Here is a 21,752-nt window from a genome sequence, read left to right on the forward strand (position 1 = left end):
AGTAGCAGCTGATACTGCTATACAAGAAGCTGACCAGGATATAACACACATCCCGGTCATCAAAAGGAAATCTATAACTTTAAAACTTATAGAAAATGGACTGACACCTAGAGGTGGCACAGTCATATTCGAAATTGAGGCACACGAATATCGGCAGACAGAGGTATACTATTCATGGATACATTTTCCAGCAGCAAATGCTGTAACAAAGTACTTCCACTATTACAAAACAGAGGAACCTCCTGACGAGTACACTCCTTTCGAGGAGGTGGAAGTACCACTTAAATTTCAAGAGCACCTGCTCTTATTTAATGGCGCCCTAAAACACAATAATCACATCACCAGGCTCGGTCCTTTAGGTAGACCAGGAGCAACGTGGCCGGTCCTAGCCGGATACACACCACATCCAGACTTCGAAAGAATGCCTGCAGCAGATCTTTTAGTACAACTAAAACAATTAATAAAAATACATAGACAATTAGTCCAATATGTGATGCGGACTTCAACAATTCAACCAGCAATAAAAATTCCACAGCTGACCCCTCACCAGGGGAACACAAATAAAATTACACCTCAGAACATACAATCCTGCCTAGGTAAAGTACCAGCTAAACGGGAACAAATACCATTCTGGTTAGCACAAAAAATCACCCAAATAGAGGCTGTGTTTCCAGACACCACCCCGTTAGAAAAACACAGGATTCTGACTATCTGTCTTCCAATGGGAATCGCACCACACGTGGAGGACTGTGACACTTGGGGTACAGTCTTTGCTTCCATCTACACAAAAACGCACGGTGTTCCATCCATTTCGGTAATACCAGATGTGCTAAAACAAATTCAAGACGAATACGGTCCAGAACCCGCTTTAACTCTTGGTATGAAATTACTAAAAGACTTCAAGCAGGTCTCGGCTATATTATTAGCCAACATAAAGGGAGAAGCAGCAAACGTGGCGATCCGCCAGAGGTTAAAGGAGACAGATATAGCAGACCAACCAGCTGAGATTGCCAGAATCATAGAAAAATCCTATGAGGAACTAGGTAGAGATAGTTTAGGTGGAATACCAGTAAAACCACAACTGATTGAAAGTCCTGAAAAAATATTTTTTAATAATAATTCAACATCACAAAAAAAGAGCTGGGATGGAAACAACAATCCAATCCTAAAGAAAAGAAATTCCAGTCCAGAGGAAGGTCTCCTAGGCGAAGAGAAAAATCTCCGAACCAAAGACACAGGTCACCCCAGAGTGACCCCTCTGGGAAAAGATATAACCTTAGAAATAGGGATAATATAAAGAAGCCTGATAGATATCAAGACATTGATACACGTCCCTCTCAATCTTTTCAGACTTCCTCGCAGAAATCGGAAAGAAGAGGACGATCAGAACAAAGAGAAGAGCACGCCTAGTCCAAAGACAAGGAACCTGCTCATCTAAAAAAGAAACTACAATTTCCAAAAAAGAAGGTAGCCAGTATCAAGGTAGTTAACAATGCCGAGAATACTGAGGACACAACTGAAAAACGGAGAATGGGCTCAGACAATGCTAGACAGCGCAGCAGAAGTGAGCATAGCTCGCAAAGTCCTTATGAATCTTCTGGAGACAGTGGACACGAATGAATATCTTCAAGTGGAAACTGCAGACACCAGAGTTAGCAAACCTCACAAAATATATGAAATAACTTTACGTATAGAGGGGGATAAGACTAGAAAAATAAGGGGACTATTTTGGGATAATCTCTCCAAGGGCTATGACATCCTTCTAGCTGAAAAAGACTGGCCACCAGAGTTTGTCAGGGAGTGCCCTCATGGCGAAGAAATAATTATGCCTGCCTTCTCAAATCATATCCCAATTCATAAAAAATATACACTTGCCAGAAAGTGGGCAGTAGCTCTAGCTCCTGCTTTATATAAAAATCACGTAGGATGGGATGAGGACTCTCCTCCTCACAAAATCCAGTTAAAATCACAACCTACTGCACAAAGACAGTACCCAATTAAGCAAGAAGCTAAAAAACAGGTAAAAGAAATCCTAGATCAGCTAGAATACCAGGGGGTGATTGAAACTTGCACCTCACAAATGAACAACCCTTTGTTTCCGGTCTCCCAATATCCCAATAGGCTCTGCGCATTGGAATAATACCTTCAATAGTATAGGCCTAGACCAGACGTTAACTAGGTCTACTACTGTCGATATTAGACTTAAAGTTTTGGGTTTGCCAGCTAGCTCAGAGTTCACTAGAAACTTTCTCGAATAGGCAAGGAGGAGTTGAACCTCCCTGGATAGACAAGAAGGGATTTAGTTTCTGACAACCATAGAACATGACAACTTTGCTCTCCCCTAATCAAGAGTGTATCTCTAGAGTCGTGTGAACAAAAGGCAATTTATTTTACTCAGTCAGTACGTGCATTCTTAGTCTCATCAGATTGTAGAGAAAAGGAAGAGACGGCGTGTTCAATAAAAGATGTTATTTATTGATCAGTCTCTTTTCTCATACAAGAGAAATAGATCGATATTATTGCAATACTTATGGTTAAGTAAAGTGCATACATTAAAAGCAGAAGTATAAAATAATACTGTAAAAACATTGATATGGTTTCTAAGCCATATGAAGGGTTAAAATGAATAAAATATATTACATACACGTATACATTTGACTAATCATACTCAACTGGTGTTTCTGACTACGCCTACCCCGTGTACCTGACCTAAGCCTAATACGTGGGCGGGAATAGAAAGTTACAGTTTAAGTTAAGTTTGTTTTGCCAAGTGACTGACTAAAGAATTCTCTGCAAGGGGTTATTCAGTTCTGTACCTGGAATCTAGGATGAATGAGGGATGGTATCTCTCGTCTCTGGTCTCGATATTCCAGGCTGCCTGCGAGGGCTACCCGGAAGCGCCGGAGCTGGATTTCTCGGCAGGAGAAAAAGGCAGCTTCTCGTCCTCAGCGCGTCAAGAAGGCGGGGCTGCGCCAGCGGGGTCTGCTCTGCTCTGGGCTTCGGCAAGTCTGGCTGCTCCGATCTCGTCACCACCGCGTGTGTTTGCATAGGGCAATATCGGTAATATTTATACCTTTAAGGTGCCGAGATTGACGTAAGGATGGACATAGATACGTCAATAAGGATGTCATACGACCAGGTCGTTAGCACATTCTTTTGCTGAAGTTCTCGGTGAAATCAAAACAATGGCCGCAGGGTTTTTCCCAGGTCTGTCATAGGTTTGATTTGTTTTGAGAACTCCGTATGCCTTATCAGGGGCTGGAGGAATATCGCTTGTCTAATTAGATGGCAAGCGCTATGACCTAATCAGATAACACGTTCCTGTGCCGTAGTGTGGCTTTATCAGATAACGGTTCCTGCATCATGGGGGTTTTCTGCCTCATGGGATGGCTGCTAGTTAACTTGTTAACCAGAATAGGGTCAGGAATAGGGGGATCGATACAGAACCTATAGGAATACATCACAACCCAAAAGCCTCCTCCTACGGCTATGACTTAAAAAAAGAAATCCTTCACTCTTCTATCCCTCCACTATCCTTTTCTAAATTTTACTTTTTTATTTTATCGAAAATGAACAACAAACAACAAAATACAATTCACAAGGCAAAAAGCAATATCGGTGATCATGAGTCCGCGGGGAGTAGCTCCAACAACCATGTACGCACAGTATAATAGACATCGATTATGAGAAGGGGGCAGCGAGGAAACCATGCAATATATACGTTTGATGTGTGAAAACTTGGAATGCCGTTTAGGGAGACAGGGGAGCATCAAGGATAAAATCATGCGGGGGAGTACATACATTTCCACGATAAGCATTCCATTGTGACCAAATCCTATTCCATTTCTTGGGTCTGCCCCGTGATAGGTACACAGTCTAATCTCTGAACATGCACCAATCCATGTTCTCCTTCCAGGCCGATATTGTAGGCGGCCTGTGAGAGCCCCATAGCTGCGCAATGTCTCTCTTTGCGATCATGTTGCCAAGGGTCGCCCAACTGATCTGCGCTGTATTATAGTCATTCGGTCCCCATACATCAGAAGACAACGCCGGGCCTCGGGCAGCAGTGAGACCCCCGTGACTCTTTCCATAACTACATGCACTCGGGACCAGAATGCAGCCACCTCAGGACATTCCCACAATATGTGAAGGATAGTAGCACTCATACCACAGCCGTGCTTACATTGACCATCCGAAGAGTAACCCATTCGTACCAGACTCCGACCAGTGACATACACACGATGATAGGATCTTAAGCTGGACGAACCGAAGGCGGGCAGGAATAGCAACTTCTTTAGGCAAGGACAGTGCAGCTTGCCAGTCCTCATCGTCCAATTCCAATCCGTCGGCAGTCCATAAGGCCCTGAGGCGCACAAGCAAGTCGGCTCTATTATTGATCAGTTTTTTATAGATCAATGAGATCGTACAGTCAGGTACGTAGCCGTCCAGGATACGGTCCTCGAGAGGCGAGGATTCAGGAATATCCGTCCCCAAAGGAAAGACCGACAACAAGGCGTGTCGTACCTGAGCGTATTTGAAGAATTCCTTGTCTCCGAGCTCGTACTCTGTCTTAAGTGCCTCAAAAGCCTTGACATCGCCTTTGGACCAGAGGTCATCGACCTTGCTCAACCCAATCATATCCCATTTGTCAAAGCCTTTCGTCCTCCACAAATTGCCCAAGTCTTCAGAGTCATACAATGGAGTCGCACGGGTCAATCTATTACCCCATCCCATGGCAGCATTCGCATGTCACCAACCTCGAACAGCGATTTTGGTGGGCCCAGCCAGCGTCTTATAGGGCCCTTTAGAATATAGCGCCCTATTAAAATTCCCACCTGGCAAGAGGTGTTTATCCATTGAAAAGGCCGGGGAAGGTCAGGAGGCATAAGTTACATGGTTGACCGCACTCAATTGTGAGGCCCAGTAATAACGTCTGATATCCGGGAGGGCAATGCCACCATCGTACCACGGAAGCGTGAGTTTAGGTAGGGCAATACGCGCACGCCCGTCCCAGATCAGGCGTCTCTGCAGGCTCTCCACTTCGCGAAAGTAACCCGAAGGAATGGGATCAAAAGAGTTCTGGAGTGCGTATAAGAATCTGGGCAGCGACATCATTTTAAAGAGAGCTGCACGACCGAGTGGCGACAGAGGCAACTGACGCCATCTTGCGACGTCAAGCTTGAGCCGCTGAAGGGGGGCCAGCAAATTGCGGTCGTAGCGAGCGGTGGGATCCAGAGAAATGTATATCCCTAGATACTTGAAGCCGTTCTCCGCTATCTGAATTGGAAATCTACGAGGCAACGGAGGAAGCTCTCCAGCCAAAACGTAGACACAGGACTTAGTCCAATTAATAATGAGACCCGAGTTCTTTCCGAAGGAGGTCAAAACATCGAAAAGCACATTAAGGGATTTCTGAGGGGATGTAAGATAAAGGAGGATGTCATCCGCGTATAGCGAGATTCGATCCTCAAAGTCGGGGGTCCACCGAATGCCTTTCATCGAGGGCTCCTAACGGAGCCACTCCGCCAACGGTTCCAAGGCAAGAGCAAAAAGCAACGGGGACAGCGGGCAACCCTGTCGAGTGCCGCGCCCGAGCGTGAAAACACTGGAAACCTTCCCGTTAACAACCACCTGGGCCAGGGGCCTCTCATAAAGAAGCTTCACCCAGACGATGAATGTCGGGCCAAACCCGAATTTGGAGAGAGCCGCCCAAAGATAGGGCCATTCTGTGGTATCAAAAGCCATAGTGGCGTCAAGGGAGGCCAAAATGGCCGGCTCAGTAAGAGTCCCAGCTCTCGCGAGAACTCCATGGAGTCTCCGAAGATTAAGGGCGGTGTTCCGATGTGGAATAAAGCCAGATTGATCCGGATGAATCAAGTCACTGATCACCTTAATCAATCGATTAGCTAGCAGTTTGGCAAGTACTTTGGGTTCGGCATTGAGCAACGAGATAGGCCTATACGAGGCACAACGGTCGCGCGGCTTACCATCCTTATGAATTACAACGATGGTAGCCAGGCGCTGATCAGCGGGAAGGAAACCAGAGTCATATGCCTCAAGGAACATACTCCGCAAGTGAGGCGCCATTTTGTCGGGGCGCAACTTGTAAAGTTCAATGGGCAAACCATTGGGGCCCATAGCCTTACCAGAACGGAGAGAACGTATGGCGACAGCAACTTCATCTATTGAAAGAGGCGCATCCATTAAATCTCTATCTTCGTCAGAAAGGCGAGGCAAAGCAATGTCAGGCAACAACAACTGGGAATCCTCCTCATCCCTATCACTGACCGAAGCATACAGAGTCTGAAAATGGTCGACAAAACATTCGACAACGCCAGTCGGGTCAGAAACACACTCACCGTCCGACTTTTCAATCACCGGAACAACACGATTCACTCTTTCCTTCTTATCCAACCACGCAATCAGTTTACCCGCCTTGTCGCCCACATCATATATTCTGCCCTGTTGCGCTCTATTCATCACTTTCGCAGCATCGGTCACAAGGGCTTTATAATCGGCTTGTTTCAGACTAAGGGAATGCAATTTGGCACGGGTAACATCATCTTCAAGATCACTCTCAAGCACAGTTATTTCGGTTTCAAGGCATACAAGTTCCTCATATTTAGCCTTCTTGGCAGCAGCAATCAACGACAAAGAGCGTCCACGAATGACCGTCTTGAAGGCCTCCCACAGTGAGACGGAAGAAGAAACAGATCCCACATTTTCATTAAAGTAATAGTCAATAGCTTTGATCAGCTCAGAGCGGGTTTTAGGGTTGCGAAAGTACCAAGGATTTATGTTAGCAACTCTACCCTCGCTACCCACTCTGGCCTCAACACAGAACCACAGGGGGGAATGATCAGAAATGCCCCTAGGAAGGTGACGAATCTCTCTGATGGAGGAAAACTGAGCTGCTGGCATTAAGAAATAATCTAACCTGGAAATTCTACCATGGGCCCCCGAGTGGGAGGTATATTGTAACTGTGTAGGGTGCATTGAATTGAATTGAAGCAGCACTTGTATAGCGCTAACTACCCGGAGGCCTCGTAGCGCTTATGACAGAAACTTAATTAGCATCAACCTCCAACTATCCACAAGCCCAAAAGTTTCCAGCAGCTCACTCAACCACATTTGAGACCTAGCTAGATCCCTGGGAGGGTAGCGATCTGACGTGCCAGAAACCACGGCGTTAAAATCTCCACCCAGAATCAGGCAACCCTCAGGAAGCTCCAGTATAAGCCGCCCATGGTCTGCAAAGGTGGTCGCTTGCAAGCCCGGAGGGACATATGTTGTAATTATAGAGAGTGTCTTGCCCTCCCATCTCCCAGTAAGCGCAGCATATCGTCCCCTGTTGTCAAGCATTACCTCGTCAATTTCAAGGGGGAGAGAGGACCGAATCGGAATGTCCACCCCTCTGGAGCCGGAGGTGAATCCAGCATGAGCGACTAGTCGATACCCCCGTCTATTCATCGCCTGGCATGCATTACCAATCAGATGTGTTTCCTGCAAAAGGACAATATCTGGGGAATGGCGTCGAAGGAACTGTAGCACCACCCCTCGTTTTATCCTGTCTCCCAACCCATTAACATTCCAGGACAGAAGTTTCAACTCACTACCCCCCATCCCCGAGAAGGACACAGAGCACTCCCCTCACGGAACCCAAAGATCAATGAATATAGGAAAACAATACGATGCCATGTGAAGGAAAACAAACACACAAACACCCCCCCTGCCACCCCCCAACAATAGCCCGTTACAACACCCCCCACCCTGCACCCCTGCATACGACTCAAAAGCCACCCCAAATTGCAGTGTGCCTGTCGCCCTGTCATAAAACTAATCTACACAAAGAACCCAGGAGGAGGAAGAGTCCCTTACACCCCAGCCACCCCTGGGCCAACCAAAAATAGTACAAAAGGACATATAGCCAAACTCAGCTGACAAATAGGTAGAAAGTTCTGACGTCGGGAACCATAATGTCACTCTTGCTCTGGCGAGCCCCCTTCGGCACCACCGGGGTACTCAGTTCGATCATCCCTTTTTGGCAAGGAATCAAGCCAGTCACTGACACTGTCCGGACGATCGAAGAAAAACGTTTGTTCCTCATGTTCGATCCGCAGCCGAGCTGGAAACAACATAGCGTACTTGAAGGCCAGATCTCGCAGACGCCGCTTCACTCCCTGAAACCCCATTCTCTGTCTTTGAACCAAAGGAGTAAAGTTGGGATAAAAGTTCACAGTGGTATTTTAAACTTCACTGGGCCGCACTCTCGAGAGGCCTGAAGGATAGCATCTCTATCTCGAAAGTGGAAGAGTCTAGCAATGATCGGTCTCGGGGGGGGCACCCGGCTTCAGCTTCCCGCCCGGGAATCGGTGGGCCCGTTCGACAGCAAAGAATTTACTGAGTCTGGCGGGTAGAGATGGTTCAGGACCAGATCTTCCACAAGGAGGTCGGTGGCAGAGTTCTCAGGATTTTCCGGCACACCAATAATGCGTACATTGTTACGCCGGGCCGTGTTTTCATAATCCTCAAGCCGACGGGCCATCAAGTCCTGTGACGAACGCAAGTGGCCAATCTCAGTCTGTGCATCTGTGACATCCGTAGTCAGGCTGGAGGTCTTCAGATCCAACGCCTTCACCCTCTCATTAGTCTTAGCCTGGTCCGCTCTAATCAGCGTAACATCCACAGCAACCGTATCGATCTTAGATGCGAGCGCCTCATACTGTTGTCCCTTAGAGGCCTTCATACTCGTAATGGCACTCATAACATCTTGAAGTGATACCTCCGCAGGCGCAGCAGGATCTGCCTTACGGTCATCAGGAGTACGACCGGTACCACTGGGGGACCCCTTCAGATGGGTGTAGCGATCCATAACGTTGGTCTGGGTCTGTCCCCCTCGGATAGGCGTCTTCGTCTTGCGCTTCTCGGCATCTGGTCTGGTGGCCATATTGGAAAGAGTGCCCCGAAGGGGCCCTCGAGACCTGGTGAAAATGGCCGATCGTAATGAGGTCAAAGTTGAGAAAATGGGCCAAAGTAGCGATATTGCGAATAGGGCAGAAGGCCAATGCTCAGGTAGGCTTGGACTCCACAGAAGAGTGAAGCCAAGCCAGATCGAGAGTGGATCTGAGAGAGTGTTCGTCGATCGGAGCCAGGAGTAGGAAACGAAACTGAAAGTTGAAGTGAGGCCGCCTGGGGGGAACCCCCTCTGGCCGTTGTTATTCAACTACTCCTCGGCCAGCAGCGCAGCAGAGACCCCGGCCTCGTCCCGAGGCAGGCTGAAAAAGTTCGAATCGATGTAAAAACCACTCCCGAAGTCCAAATTCAATTTTGAAAGGAATATTTAGGTCAGCAAAAGTTCTTCTTCAAAAGCCCATATTCAGAATCAGGATTTGTTAAGGATATTTGCGAAAGGGCGGCGCGGGTCTCGGGAGCTCTCTGCTCACGCGACCATCTTGGATGCCCGCGAAGCTCCTCCCCTCCACTATCCTTTTCAATCAAAATAACAGACTAGCATGTTCTCTTCTCTAATTCCATATTCCACTATACTAATTCACCACTGATCCTTTATGGGTTCCAGAGTAGCGTGCTACTCTCCAACAAAGCGCTTACTCCATATTTCACTATACTAATTTTCAACACTAATTCTTTATGGGTTCCGGAGTAGCTTGCTACTCGCCAGAAAAGCGCTTCAACACCCCATCAGGGGTATCAGGCACTATATGAATGCAAAGCTTTCTTTTCCTTCTATCCCTCCGCTATCCTTCTCACTCCAAATAACTGACTAATATCCACCACTCAAATTACTTTTATATTTCACCATACTAATTCACCACTAATCCTTTATGGATTTCCGGAGTAGTGTGCTACTCGCCAAAAAAAGTGCTTCAACACCCCATCAGGGGTTAGAAGCACTGTATAAATACAAACCTTCTTTCCTCGTCTATCCTTCTGCTATCCTTCCAAATCTAAATAACTGACTAACATATCCACCACTTAAAATGTACTTACATGTTTCACTATACTAATTCAACACTAATCCTCTGTGTGTCCCGAGTAGCGTGCTACTCGCCGAAAAAATTGCTTCGACGCCTCGTCAGGGGTAAGAAGCGCTATGTAAATGCAGTTACAATACAAATGCAACAGTTCACCCTTTATATGAAACTGACAGTCTGCCCACTTCATTTAGATTGAGACGGACCGTCAGTATGCCATTGATGGGACCCTCATTGGCTCTTTCGACGTAATAATTGCTCTGATGGAGTAGGGGCCGGCAAAGGAAGGATTTTAGACCATCTGCCCTATATAGGGTAAAATGTGTAAATGCTTTTTTTCCTGTTCATCACAGCCATGAAAAACATTTTAGGGCGGGACAAAAAAAGGATAATGATCCCCACAGCCTGGTTGAGCATTAGCTGTGTTTTTTTTATTTTCAAAAACAAAATCTCAGTTTGGAAGTTAGTTTTTGAGAAACAAAAAGCTTTAAAAAATGTTGACATCTGGCCTTTATCATTGATGGTATCATCCTTCAAATGTTTCAAACATTGACAGCAATTGCTTAGACGATGGTTCTATATCAATGTACCAAGTTGCTCGCAAAGCCAGAGGGTAACTCAAAATTTGGGGGGCAGGACATATATTAGAACAAACTCTTACTTAGGCCGTATTCTTCTTTATTACCAGCTGCATTATATTTTTCATATATGAAAAGTAAAAAATGTGTCATTGAGATGGGTGTAGTGGCAATGCGAACAGCAAAGATAGGAGGGATATGATATACATTAGGTGACTACCGATCTCAGCTGTCTCGATGGAGTCACAGAGGCTTAGTCAGGTATATAACATCATCTACATGTGTTTTCAAGTTGTCTCAATAGGTTCCTTTTTATGTCTCATGAAAACCACATTGTTCCTATACTGGACAGAGTTGACATTTTTGAAAGCCATGAATCTATTAAAGTCGAATCTTGCTTTCTCAGTTCCAAATATTTCTGTTTAGAAAGTTTTGATTATTGTGATGGGTTTTTGAAGCAGATTTTGTTGAGATGAATAGAAGGGAGTCTTTGATTAAAAGATGCGAGAGTTTATCATCCGTGTCATTAGTGTGAATGTCATTAGCCATCAAACATAGGGGCCGATTCACAGAACTAACTTAAGACAAAATCCTAAACGTACTACTTTTGGTATTCACAGAAGGCATTTAGTAGTAGTAAAGTTAGGATTTTGTCTGAAGTTTGACTGAAGACAAACTTAAGACAAACTTAAGACAGACTTAAGACAGACTTAAGACAGACTTAAGACAGAATTAAGACAGACTTAAGACAGACTTAAGACAGACTTAAGACAGGCTTAAGACAAAACCCTAACTTTACTACTACTAAATGCCTTCTGTGAATACCAAAAGTAATAGGTTTAGGATTTTGTCTTAAGTTAGTTCTGTGAATCGGGCCCCAAGTACCCTGAATCAAGACAATAAGCAAGCTTTATAGATTGTCTCATTACTTTTACATCTGCAGCAGGCATTCTGACATTCCTAGCCTTGACATGTTTGCTGCTCATCATTAGTTGAGCATATACATCTTAACTGGAGGTATGGACCAATCAATCCGGTATTTGTGAATAATGCTTTCCAACGTACTGGTTAATATTGCAACCCAATTCAGTCATTGCAGTCTTGATGGACTATTGTAGGGAGGCAGGTATTTCACCTCACCTCTCGTGGTCGAGTCCAGGGCCTTCTTCTGGATTCCGGCTTCTTGGAGGCGTGTTCTTAGTGTGCGGTGGCAAACCATGTCGAAGGCGGCTGACAGGACCAGGAGGGTGAGGGCTGAAGTTTCGCCGTTGTCTAGTTGGCGCCTGATGTCATCTGTGGCGGCGATGAGGGCTGTCTCGGTGCTGTGATTTCATCTGAACCCGGACTGGGATCGGTCTAGCATGTTGTTGTCCTCGAGGTGGCGGGTCAGCTGTATGTTGGTGATTTTCTCGATGACCTCTGCCGGGAAGGGGAGCAGAGAGATGGGCCGGAAGTTCTTGAGGTCTTTGGGGTCTGCCTTGGGCTTCTTGAGGAGGGCGTTGATTTCGGCGTGCTTCCAGCTTTCCAGGAACGTCGCTGTGTCGAAGGAGAAGTTGCTGACCTTCCGTAATTGGGGTGCGATGCTAAAGTCAGCTTTGTTGAAAACGTGGTGTGGGCAGGGGTCTGATGGAGATCCTGAGTGGATGGAGTTCATAACCTTGCGTGTCTCGTCGTCGTTGGCGTGGGACCAGGAGGTCAGCTGGTTGGTGCAGGTGTGTTCGGGGTGGGGTCTGTTGTGGTCGGGGCAGTTGAAGTGTTGAAGCTGTCGTGGATTTCGGAGATCTTGCGATGGAAGAAGGTGGACAGTGAGTCGCACAGATCTTGTGAGGGCGGGATGTCATTGGTGTTGGCGCTGGGGTTGGAGAGTTCCTTCATTATGTTGAAAAGCTCTTTGCTGTCTTGTGCGTTGTTGTCCAGGCGGGCTTTGAAGGAAGATCTCCTGGCTAATCTGATGAGGTGGTGGTGTCTGCGGATGGCGTCCCTGTGGACTGCATGGGTGTCTGGTGTGTGGTCGTGGAGCCATTTCTTCTCCAGTTTCTGGCATGTGCGTTTGGAGGTTAGGAGTTCTTCGGTTCTTTCTTGCTGAAGTGGTTGATGGAGGATTTCTTGAGTGGGGCAAGGGTGTTGGCACAGTCGTCGATCCACTGTCTGAAGTTTTGGGGGCGGTGTCTGTGTCGGTGGGGTCTGGGGTGGGTTCTGGGCGATGGTGGAGGTCAGCTGGTCTTCGGTGACTTTGCTCCAGCAGCGGCGAGGCAGCTGTTGTGTGCGGTGGTGCGTGGTTGGTTTCTTGAAGGTGAAGTGGATGCAGCGGGGGTCAGTCCAGTGGAGTTCGGTGGTGTGGTTGAAAGCGATGTGGGTGCTTGTGGAGAAGACGGGGTCGAGTGTGTGGCTGGCGACGTGGGTTGGTTCGGTGACGTGTTGGAGAGGTTGGCGATCAGGGTGGCTGAGTTGGCGTCGTTGTTCTCGAGGTGGAAGTTCAGGTCCCCGAGGAGGATGTAGTCCGTGGAGATGAGAGCGTGGGTGCTGGCGAGGTCGGCGATGGAGTCGCTGAAGAGGGTCCGTGGTCCGGGTGGTCTGTAGACGAGTGTTCCTCTGAGGGTGGTGTTGGGGTCAGTGTGGATCCGGAAGGGAAGGTGTTCGGCGGAGTGGATGGGATGGAGTCGTCTGCGAGGGTGTGGACCTGGAGGGTGGACTTGTGGATGAGGGCTATTCCTCCCCCAATTCCGTTGGTGCGGTCTCTGCGGGAGATTTTGTAGCCGTCCAGGATGGCTATGGCGGTGTCGGGTGCCGAGGAGTCATTCCACCAGGTCTCGGTCAGGAAGGCAACATCTGGGGCGGAGTTGTTGAGCAGGTCCCAGAGCTCGACAGCGTGTTTGTGTGCGTAGCGGGTGTTGAGGAGTATGCAGTGGAGGTGGTTGGGTCCGGTCCTTGGAGGTTGGTTGTTCTGTCGCAGGTGAAGTTGCAAGTGTGGTAGGAGAAGGGTCCGTGGGTGTGTTTTGGGGTGGCCTGGAAGCAGTGGTGGTCTTGGCCGGTGTTGAGAGCGTGAAGGGTGTTGGCATCGTATTGGAGTCTGGCGTCGTTGTGGGTGCGGGGTCCAGGGGTTCTGGCGCTGGGCGCGGTACAGGCGCTGACGGGTGCAGACGGGCTTGCCTTTGGCACGTCAGCGGCGCCCGCTGCGCGGCCGGGCAGCGGCCGCCATTTAAAGCGGGAGGAAGGGAGGAGCAGCTGGGAGGCGGGAGCGGCGCGGTAAGGGGGTGTTTCCGCGGGGGTCCACAGCGGGAAGCGGGGGTACAGAAACAAGAAGGGGTGGGTGGGGGGGGCGCAAGAGCACAAGATGAGCACAAAAATGGGCACAGAATACAAAGCAAGCAGGAAAAATGTGCAAGAGAGAACGTACCAATACTCAGCGGCGAAGCCGGGCAGAGAAAGGGCGAACACCAGCTCAGAGCGACAGCAGCAGAGCGCTCACACACGGGTGGAGCTGGCCTGGCCTGCAAGGAGAGACCACTTCCCCTAGTTTTCCTACTTCATGCATAATAAGTAACATTGACAGTCAGTGTAAAACCCACTGGGCCATGAAAAGGTTTGCTGTGTCAGACGACTCTTAGTGCATCATTCTCTTATCCAGAACCTGAGTCATGCTTTGATAAAACCAATGCTAAAAAGCTCTCTGCACATGGAAGAATTTGGTAAATGTATCCAGCCATCTTGAGCAAGTACAGCTCTTATAACAGTGGTCAAAACCCAGCTCTCAACCCACGTGGAGCAGATCAGTAGCTTAAAAGATTCAGACCTGGTAGACATGTCTGTCCTAGGGTCGTCTTCACCCAAACTATTCCTTTACTACCCCTGTATTTGCTGAATTCGTTTTTGTTGGCCTGGGTCTCTGCGCACTTTACTGCTGCTAATCATTGCCAAAGTGCTTGAGCTCTTTTCTTTTAACATGGTAAAATTATCTTATACCCAATTGGAACATTTAATTCACTTCTATGTTCTTAGTAAAGTGTTAAACGATGTTCCCAGGGCCTGCAAATTAAATGCTACAAGTGGGCCTGCAGCACTACTAATGCCACCTAATTAAGTTGTCTTTTATACATGTCTCAGGCCTACCATTGCAGCCTGTATATTCTCTTTTAAACTGCCATTTCGCATAAACCTTTCACCAGGCCTAAACCTTCCCTTTTAATACACATACGTCACCCCTAAGGTAGGCCCTACAAGCCCAGAGGAGAGGGTATAGTTTATTTTTTTTAAATGTACCTTTATCTTTTATATGTACTGGTAGTGACAACTCTTAATTTTTTTTTCTCACTACTGTAAGGCCTTCCTCTACCATATTATAACACTGGGTTGCCTTATTACATTTAATGACTGATGACATTCAATTGGGAGCACATAGGAATGTCGAGATTGGTGTCTAAAGAATTGTAATTTAAAACCCTCTTTAATGGTAAGGTCAGATTTTAAGTTACAATTCTGAAAATGCCACTGTTAGGAAGTTGGCATTTCTTGTCCCAACCATTTTGTGACTGCAGCCCATATCCTGGGTCACATGCCTAGGTGTAGCTGGCAGCTGGTCTTTGTGTATTACTTCCAGACAGTGAGATAAAGGAGGAACTGTTGTTGGAAGAATGGGCCATCACTGACTTGACCGGGTCGCCTACCACACTTGCATATCACAAAGCACCTTCCCCAGCACACTCAGAAATTGTTTGAATCTAGTCTTGTGTGCCCCTAGACACGTTGGGGCCAGAGCAGGAAGACTGGAAACCTCTAGAAACTTCTCCTATTTCATACTGGCCACTAGATCTAAATAGCGGATCATCAGACCCAGCTCTTCTGTACACCTTTCTACCTATGCAAGATTCAGAATAACTGCTTTGCTTCTCTGCAAGAAGGACTGCTACTCTGCTGCCCTGTTGCCATAAGGAGAAAAATTGGATGTGCATCTTGAACCCAGGACCACCAGTGTGGCTCCAAGGGCTAGTAGGCTGGCCTCTCGATCAGAGCCTCAGGGAAAGGAAAGGTTCCAACCACCTTGAACCCAGCACCTGTATTCTGCCTCTTGTCAGTCTTGCCCACCAAGTAGTGCTACCTCTAGTCCTGGACACTTTGAAGTGGGCCTGAAGGTACTCTGCCAGTGTGACATATCCTCGACGTGTGATCCCAAACATTCCACAACCAGGTTTAAGGTACTTTGTTCAGCAGGCCTAATTTGGTCCCTGTATCCGGCCCATGCTCCATCATGGTCAGCCTGAACTTGTACCTTTGTACTGGTCCAGCATGACAAGATAACTACAGTTGGCGCTTTGAGCTTCCAAGCTCTTTTTTCACTCAAATCTTTAAAATTGAATATCTACGGCCCTTCTGATTAAATGTTTGTCATTTTAGTCTCAAATCATTTATTACATTTTACTCTATTTTTCTAAATTGGTGTGGGATTTTTCTTGTGTTGTATTTTCAGTTTATTACTGTTTGAAGTGCTTTACTTTACACATTGCCTCTAAGCTAAGCCAGACTGCTTTTCTGCCAAGAACCAGAGGGTTAAGCACAGGTTAAAATGGGATTTTCTTGTGTTACAAGTATTTTGGATGATGCTTGAGTAGGGCTTCACCACCTCCATCCCATCCCCCAATATCTAACCAAATTTCCTAAAGACCTCAAAGAAAGACAAAGCCACCCAAATGAATACCAGGACTTGCATATTGATCCTTGCCTGAACTTCTCAGTGACCTTCAAATCAGTAAAACACAGCACATGTTGTAGCCATGCTCCTTTCATCTCCGTGGATCTGAAGAATTAGTCGTCAGACGGTAAACAATCTTCTTGCATAAAAGGGTCCCTAAATAAATTAGGTGCATGAAACCCCTCCTCTACCACAATATTCTGGGGAGTCGAGCAATGGTCAGAACCATCAAAGTTGCTTTTCATCACTCAAATTGTATCTCGTATGGACATCCCTGGCTGCTATAGCTCACGCCATCACATGAAAGTGACAATATACAGATAAACATGAGGCTCTCTTAGGCAGAGGCTTCTGTGTGCTCATGTGCATGGGGCAGAACTGGTCCTGGTATTACACCTGAAAGGTACAGGTGCTGCAGTTTTGCACAGACATTGCCATTTATTTTTCCTTGACGTGAACCCTTCCCGCTTCCACCACCACGATTAGTTTCCCCTGACTCCGAAAGAATCTGCAGCCGAGGTCAATTTTGACACAGATCTGTCTCTTGTTTCCCAGGTCAATAACCATCACCACAAAATTGTTCTATCACATCCTTACCTGTTCCCTTGAAATCCTAATCCTGCTGATCATGCAGTGACAATCTACCTTTGCCCTTGAGGTGATAATATCTATATTATCAACCTCAACAGCATTTAAGTGGCCCTCTCAGCCAAGTCCGTGAACAAGCACTAGTATATACCACCACTATCAGCCACCCTGATCCTTGTCATACATTCCAGTCATCAAGTATCCATTACAGTGCCAGTGTGACAGACAGACAGACAGACAGACAGACAGACAGACAGACAGATAGATAGATAGATAGATAGATAGATAGATAGATAGATAGATAGATAGATAGATAGATAGATAGATAGATAGATTCAGTATGTCATCTTCACCAAAACTTTAGTATATTGTTCTGTTATGATTATGGCTTGCACAAAAAGATGAGGTACAGATTGACCATATAAATAAAATACTTCTACCTACCTCGCTGTTGTAGATTGCGTAGACCAAGAATATATAAAGTCCCTGAAAGAAAAGAACTAGAGTTTATTCAGAAGAATGTGTTGAACTAAACAAAGAAATATGTTTTTTTAGTTTTCCTTATTGCTTGCAGTTGTTCCCACCAGTTGCCTGGTGGCGCATCCTATGATATATATTCATTGATCAATAATGAGATATAAGGCGTCCAGTGTCCAACAATTTCACAAGGGCACCACTGCTGAAGGAAAAAAATATTTATGATGATGCACACCCTGGTTCCAGATCCCCCAGTATCATACCAAGTGCTGATGATACTCTGTCTAGGGGAACAACATTTACAACGCAACTTTTATGACGAAGTACCATCACAACGCAACTTTTACCCCGCAGGTGCCATTACAACACATTCCATTACAACGCATGGCATTACAACGTAGGTGCTATTACAACGCATGCCATTACAACGTAAGTATAGGTAAGGAAAGTATTTAATTTTAGTATGTATTTTTTTAGTTTTATAAATTGATTTATTTAAAATAATGATAACATTTTAAATACATGTAATATATTTTTTTAATTATAATTTAATTATTTAAATACATTTTTATTTTTTTTATTACATTTATTTTAGAATAGTAATTTTTACCCCTACACTATCCAGCACTTTCCCTACTATAACACCCCCCTGGAGTTAGAATAGTAATTTTTACCCCTACACTATCCAGCACTTACCCTACTATTACACCCCCCTGGAGTTAGAATAGAAATATTTACTCCTACACTATACAGCACTTACCCTACTATTACACCCCCCTGGAGTTAGAATAGTAATTTTCACCCCTACACTATCCAACACTTAGCCTACTATTACACCCCCTGGAGTTAGAATAGTAATTTTGACCCCTACACTACCCACCACTTACCCTACTATTACATCCCCCTGGAGTTAGAATAGTAATTTTTACCCCTACACTATCCACCACTTACCCTACTATTACACCCCCTTGGAGTTAGAATAGTAATTTTTACCCCTACACTATCCAACACTTACCCTACTATTACACCCCCCTGGAGTTAGAATAGTAATTCTTACCCCTACACTATCCACCACTTACCCTACTATTACACCCCCCTGGAGTTAGAATAGTAATTTTTACCCCTACACTATCCACTACTTACCCTGCTATTACACCCCCCCGGATTTAGAATAGTATTTTTACCCCTACATTATCCAGCACTTACCCTACTATTACACCCCCCCGGAGTTAGAATAGTAACTATCCAGCACTTACCCTACTAAAACACCCCCCCGGAGTTAGAATAGTATTTTTTACCCCTAAACTATCCACCAATGACCCTACTAGTACACACCCAAGGAGTTAAAATTATTAATTTTAATTTATTTTTATTTTAAAAAATGTAATATTAATTACAATTATTTATTAAATAGTTTTTGAAATTTAATTAAAATTAAATTAATATTAAAAAAATTAAATAGTTACCTATACTTACGTTGTAATGGCATGCGTTGTAATAGCACCTACGTTGTAATGCCATGCGTTGTAATGGAATGCGTTGTAATGGCACCTGCGGGGTAAAAGTTGCGTTGTGATGGCATGCGTTGTGAATGCATGCGTTGTAACGTCATACATTCGCTTCAGACACCTCTGTCCGGACCAGATGTCCACCCTGCCCATGCTGCGTGTTGACGGTGTGGCAGCACGTGGAATCCTTCCATGGCTGTATGTGAGATTTCTATAGCATGAACCTAACTGTAAAGTAACAGAGCAAGAACAGGTTGCTTGGTGCACTGAGAGAGGGTGCAGAGTCATTTTAAGGCATGGACAAAGTGGGCAATTGCACAGGGTCCCCAACCTTTAAACTGCCCAATGGAAAAGTGAAGTTTCTCTCTTTGACTACTACTACCTGCTCAATTTCTCTATTTTAAACCTTTCCCCCTTTCTGTCTATTTCTACCTCTATCTCTCCTCCCATTTTCATCGTAAGGATTTTTTGGGGTTCGGGTAAGACCTATTTCAACAATTTCCAGTGTGACCCTGTAAAAATGTAACATATAATTTAGCATTGCTTGGCATCATGGGGGCTTGAGGTAGCAGGACATGGGTAATACAAGGGCCCCCAAAATATATTTTGCCAAAAAGCCCCCCAGATCCTTAAGATGATACTGGGAGGGTCACAGGAGGGAGGGAGAATAGGTGGGAGAAAGAATATCAGTAGCCCTAGGGTGCCTGGTTGGGTGTAGAGGGGATGCTCTTAGGAGTGTTCCTCAGCCGGGAGAGTTTTGCAATGAGGTGTCACTTGAAGAGTTGGGTCTTCAGGTCTTTCCAGGAACAGAGAAGTGATGGGACTGACAGGATTGGACTGTGATAGATTTCCAGTAGGAGAAGGGTTGCTTTATCCTTCTCTCCTTGCATCTTCTTATATCTAGCCTGTTGATGATATTGCTCTACTCAGTGGTTAGACTGTAAACAAATAAGTGCCGGGTCTTTCGTCAGGAGGCAGCTTGCACCAGCCCATTTCTCCTAAAACAGAACCAACTGTTGACCATTAAATTGGGGGAAGGATGTGGCATAATGGCCAGAGCTGCTGACTTCAGAGCTGGGAAACCAGGTTTCAGTCTCAGCTTAAGCTCAACATCCTGTGTTTCTGGGCAAATCACTTCATTTCCCAATACATAAGTATGTCCTTAACTGGTGCTCATAAAAAAGCGCTGGTGTTGATGATTAAGTGCCGAGCACAGGAAACCACTGGCTCAAATTAAGCACTGGCTCTACAGTAAAAGTGTTCAAAAGATTTTCAAAAGGTGTACTTAATCTTTTTTCACAGGACCAAGTTCTCAAATGGCCATAGTGCAGTCTGTGTGACACAGGCTTTGCGACAAGCCTGTGTAGCCCCTGGCTCACAAAGGCGGCGGCTAAGTGCAAGGGTTGGGTTCACCTAGAGCTCCATGAGCAGCTGAAACCCTGATTCACAAAGGTCCTGCCTGGGGAGTAAGAAATGTACATTTGCTGATTTATCGATATGATTTGCATACATTTTAATCTTCTCTGTAATTTACATAGCAACCTGCTATTCCCAAGGAGTATTGATATGAGGAAAAATTTACCGACTTGAAAATGATGCAGGCCTATCGTACCACATTCCGACATAAAATGCAAAAGTTCATTTGCACTTTGGAATTTTTTTGTTTCCCAACTTAATTACCTCAAATCGAAAAACTTGCCGACGTACTCGGCAATGCACCTCTTTTAAATAAGCAAAATACTTATAAATACATAGCTACAGTTTATAATTTCAAATTCCATGTAAACATTGTAACCTAGCTTGTCAGAAAAGTCACTTCGGAGTAGATTTTCAAACATTTTGTGCTGTTTAGCATCACAAAAGTGACACTAACCAGCACAAAATGTTTTTTACCAATTTACTTTCCAGCACAACACTTGTTTTGCTTTGGAAAGTACCCTAGTACTAATACAAAGCAGTGCAAGCTTTGCTTTGCATTACTTAATGCCAAGGGGGTGTTACATTGGGTGGTACATGGGCATTCCCATGCAACCAACCATGACTTTTGACGCAAAATCCTATCTACAAACACTTGTAGACAGGCTTTAGTGGCAAATTTTAATGCCATCACGAAGTATTGATGTTTTGATTTCTCCCTTCTTTGTCTACTTTGCATGCATTCTGCACTGTGCAGCACACATACAAAGTGGGAATAGTGTTTGAACTTGTCTAGTCAAAATATTTTGGACAGGAAGGGTTACACTTTCGGAACAAAAACCTGTGCTAGACTCAGGCGCTAAGGTTCTTGCCTGGCACACGGCAGCTGAAATCAGTGCTGACGCTAGGGAAAGGAGAGAGCCAGATCTCAGTAGATATGGTGCTATCCTGCTCCCTCCCCATCACGCAAGGCATTGCCGCGTCTTTGGTGGTTGCTCCAGTTCCTGTGCAGAAGACATGTTGCATAGCAAATTTGCTGTACTGCTCATCTGATTTAGGGGCGAGATTGGTTTGCACTTGTTGCACCCCCTTCAGACACAGCACCAAAGAGCTAAAATATAATGGAATGAATTGATATCAAGTACAATTTTTTTAATACAATTTTTATTAAACAAAAGATAGTACAAGGCTATGATAAGTCAGTAGTCAGGTCCACAATACCAATGACACATATTACAATACAGAGATGTATCAATACACACCATGCATTTCCCAGAAGTGAACCAAAGTGACAGCGTCTCGTCTGCTCAGCAAACATCTAGAACTAGGAGTCAAAAGTATGTCAACAGCATGTGAAGCAGGTGGCTTCATGCAATTGGGTCAGTGACTACTGGGGTTAGAGCGTGGGCTCCGCATCATTCACTAGCTGATGCAGCAATAAGTCTCGTTCACGTTGTAGTTCTATGGAAGGGGATACACATATATTACCTCTGTTTTTGTTCCATTT

General features: G+C 45.5%; 1 protein-coding gene across 1 annotated transcript in view; it reads right to left on the bottom strand.

Moving 5' to 3' along the window:
* ADGRD2 (adhesion G protein-coupled receptor D2) overlaps positions 1–21,752 on the bottom strand; it is a 387,169-nt gene that overhangs the window by 53,050 nt on the left and 312,367 nt on the right. The window contains exon 19 of the mRNA XM_078640338.1: positions 17,289–17,330. Within this exon, the coding sequence (XP_078496464.1) occupies positions 17,289–17,330 (42 nt within the window). The remainder of the gene's footprint in view (positions 1–17,288; positions 17,331–21,752) is intronic.

This window comes from Lissotriton helveticus, chromosome 5_1 (assembly GCF_964261635.1).
Source record: "Lissotriton helveticus chromosome 5_1, aLisHel1.1, whole genome shotgun sequence".
NCBI classification, from domain to species: Eukaryota; Metazoa; Chordata; class Amphibia; order Caudata; family Salamandridae; genus Lissotriton; species Lissotriton helveticus.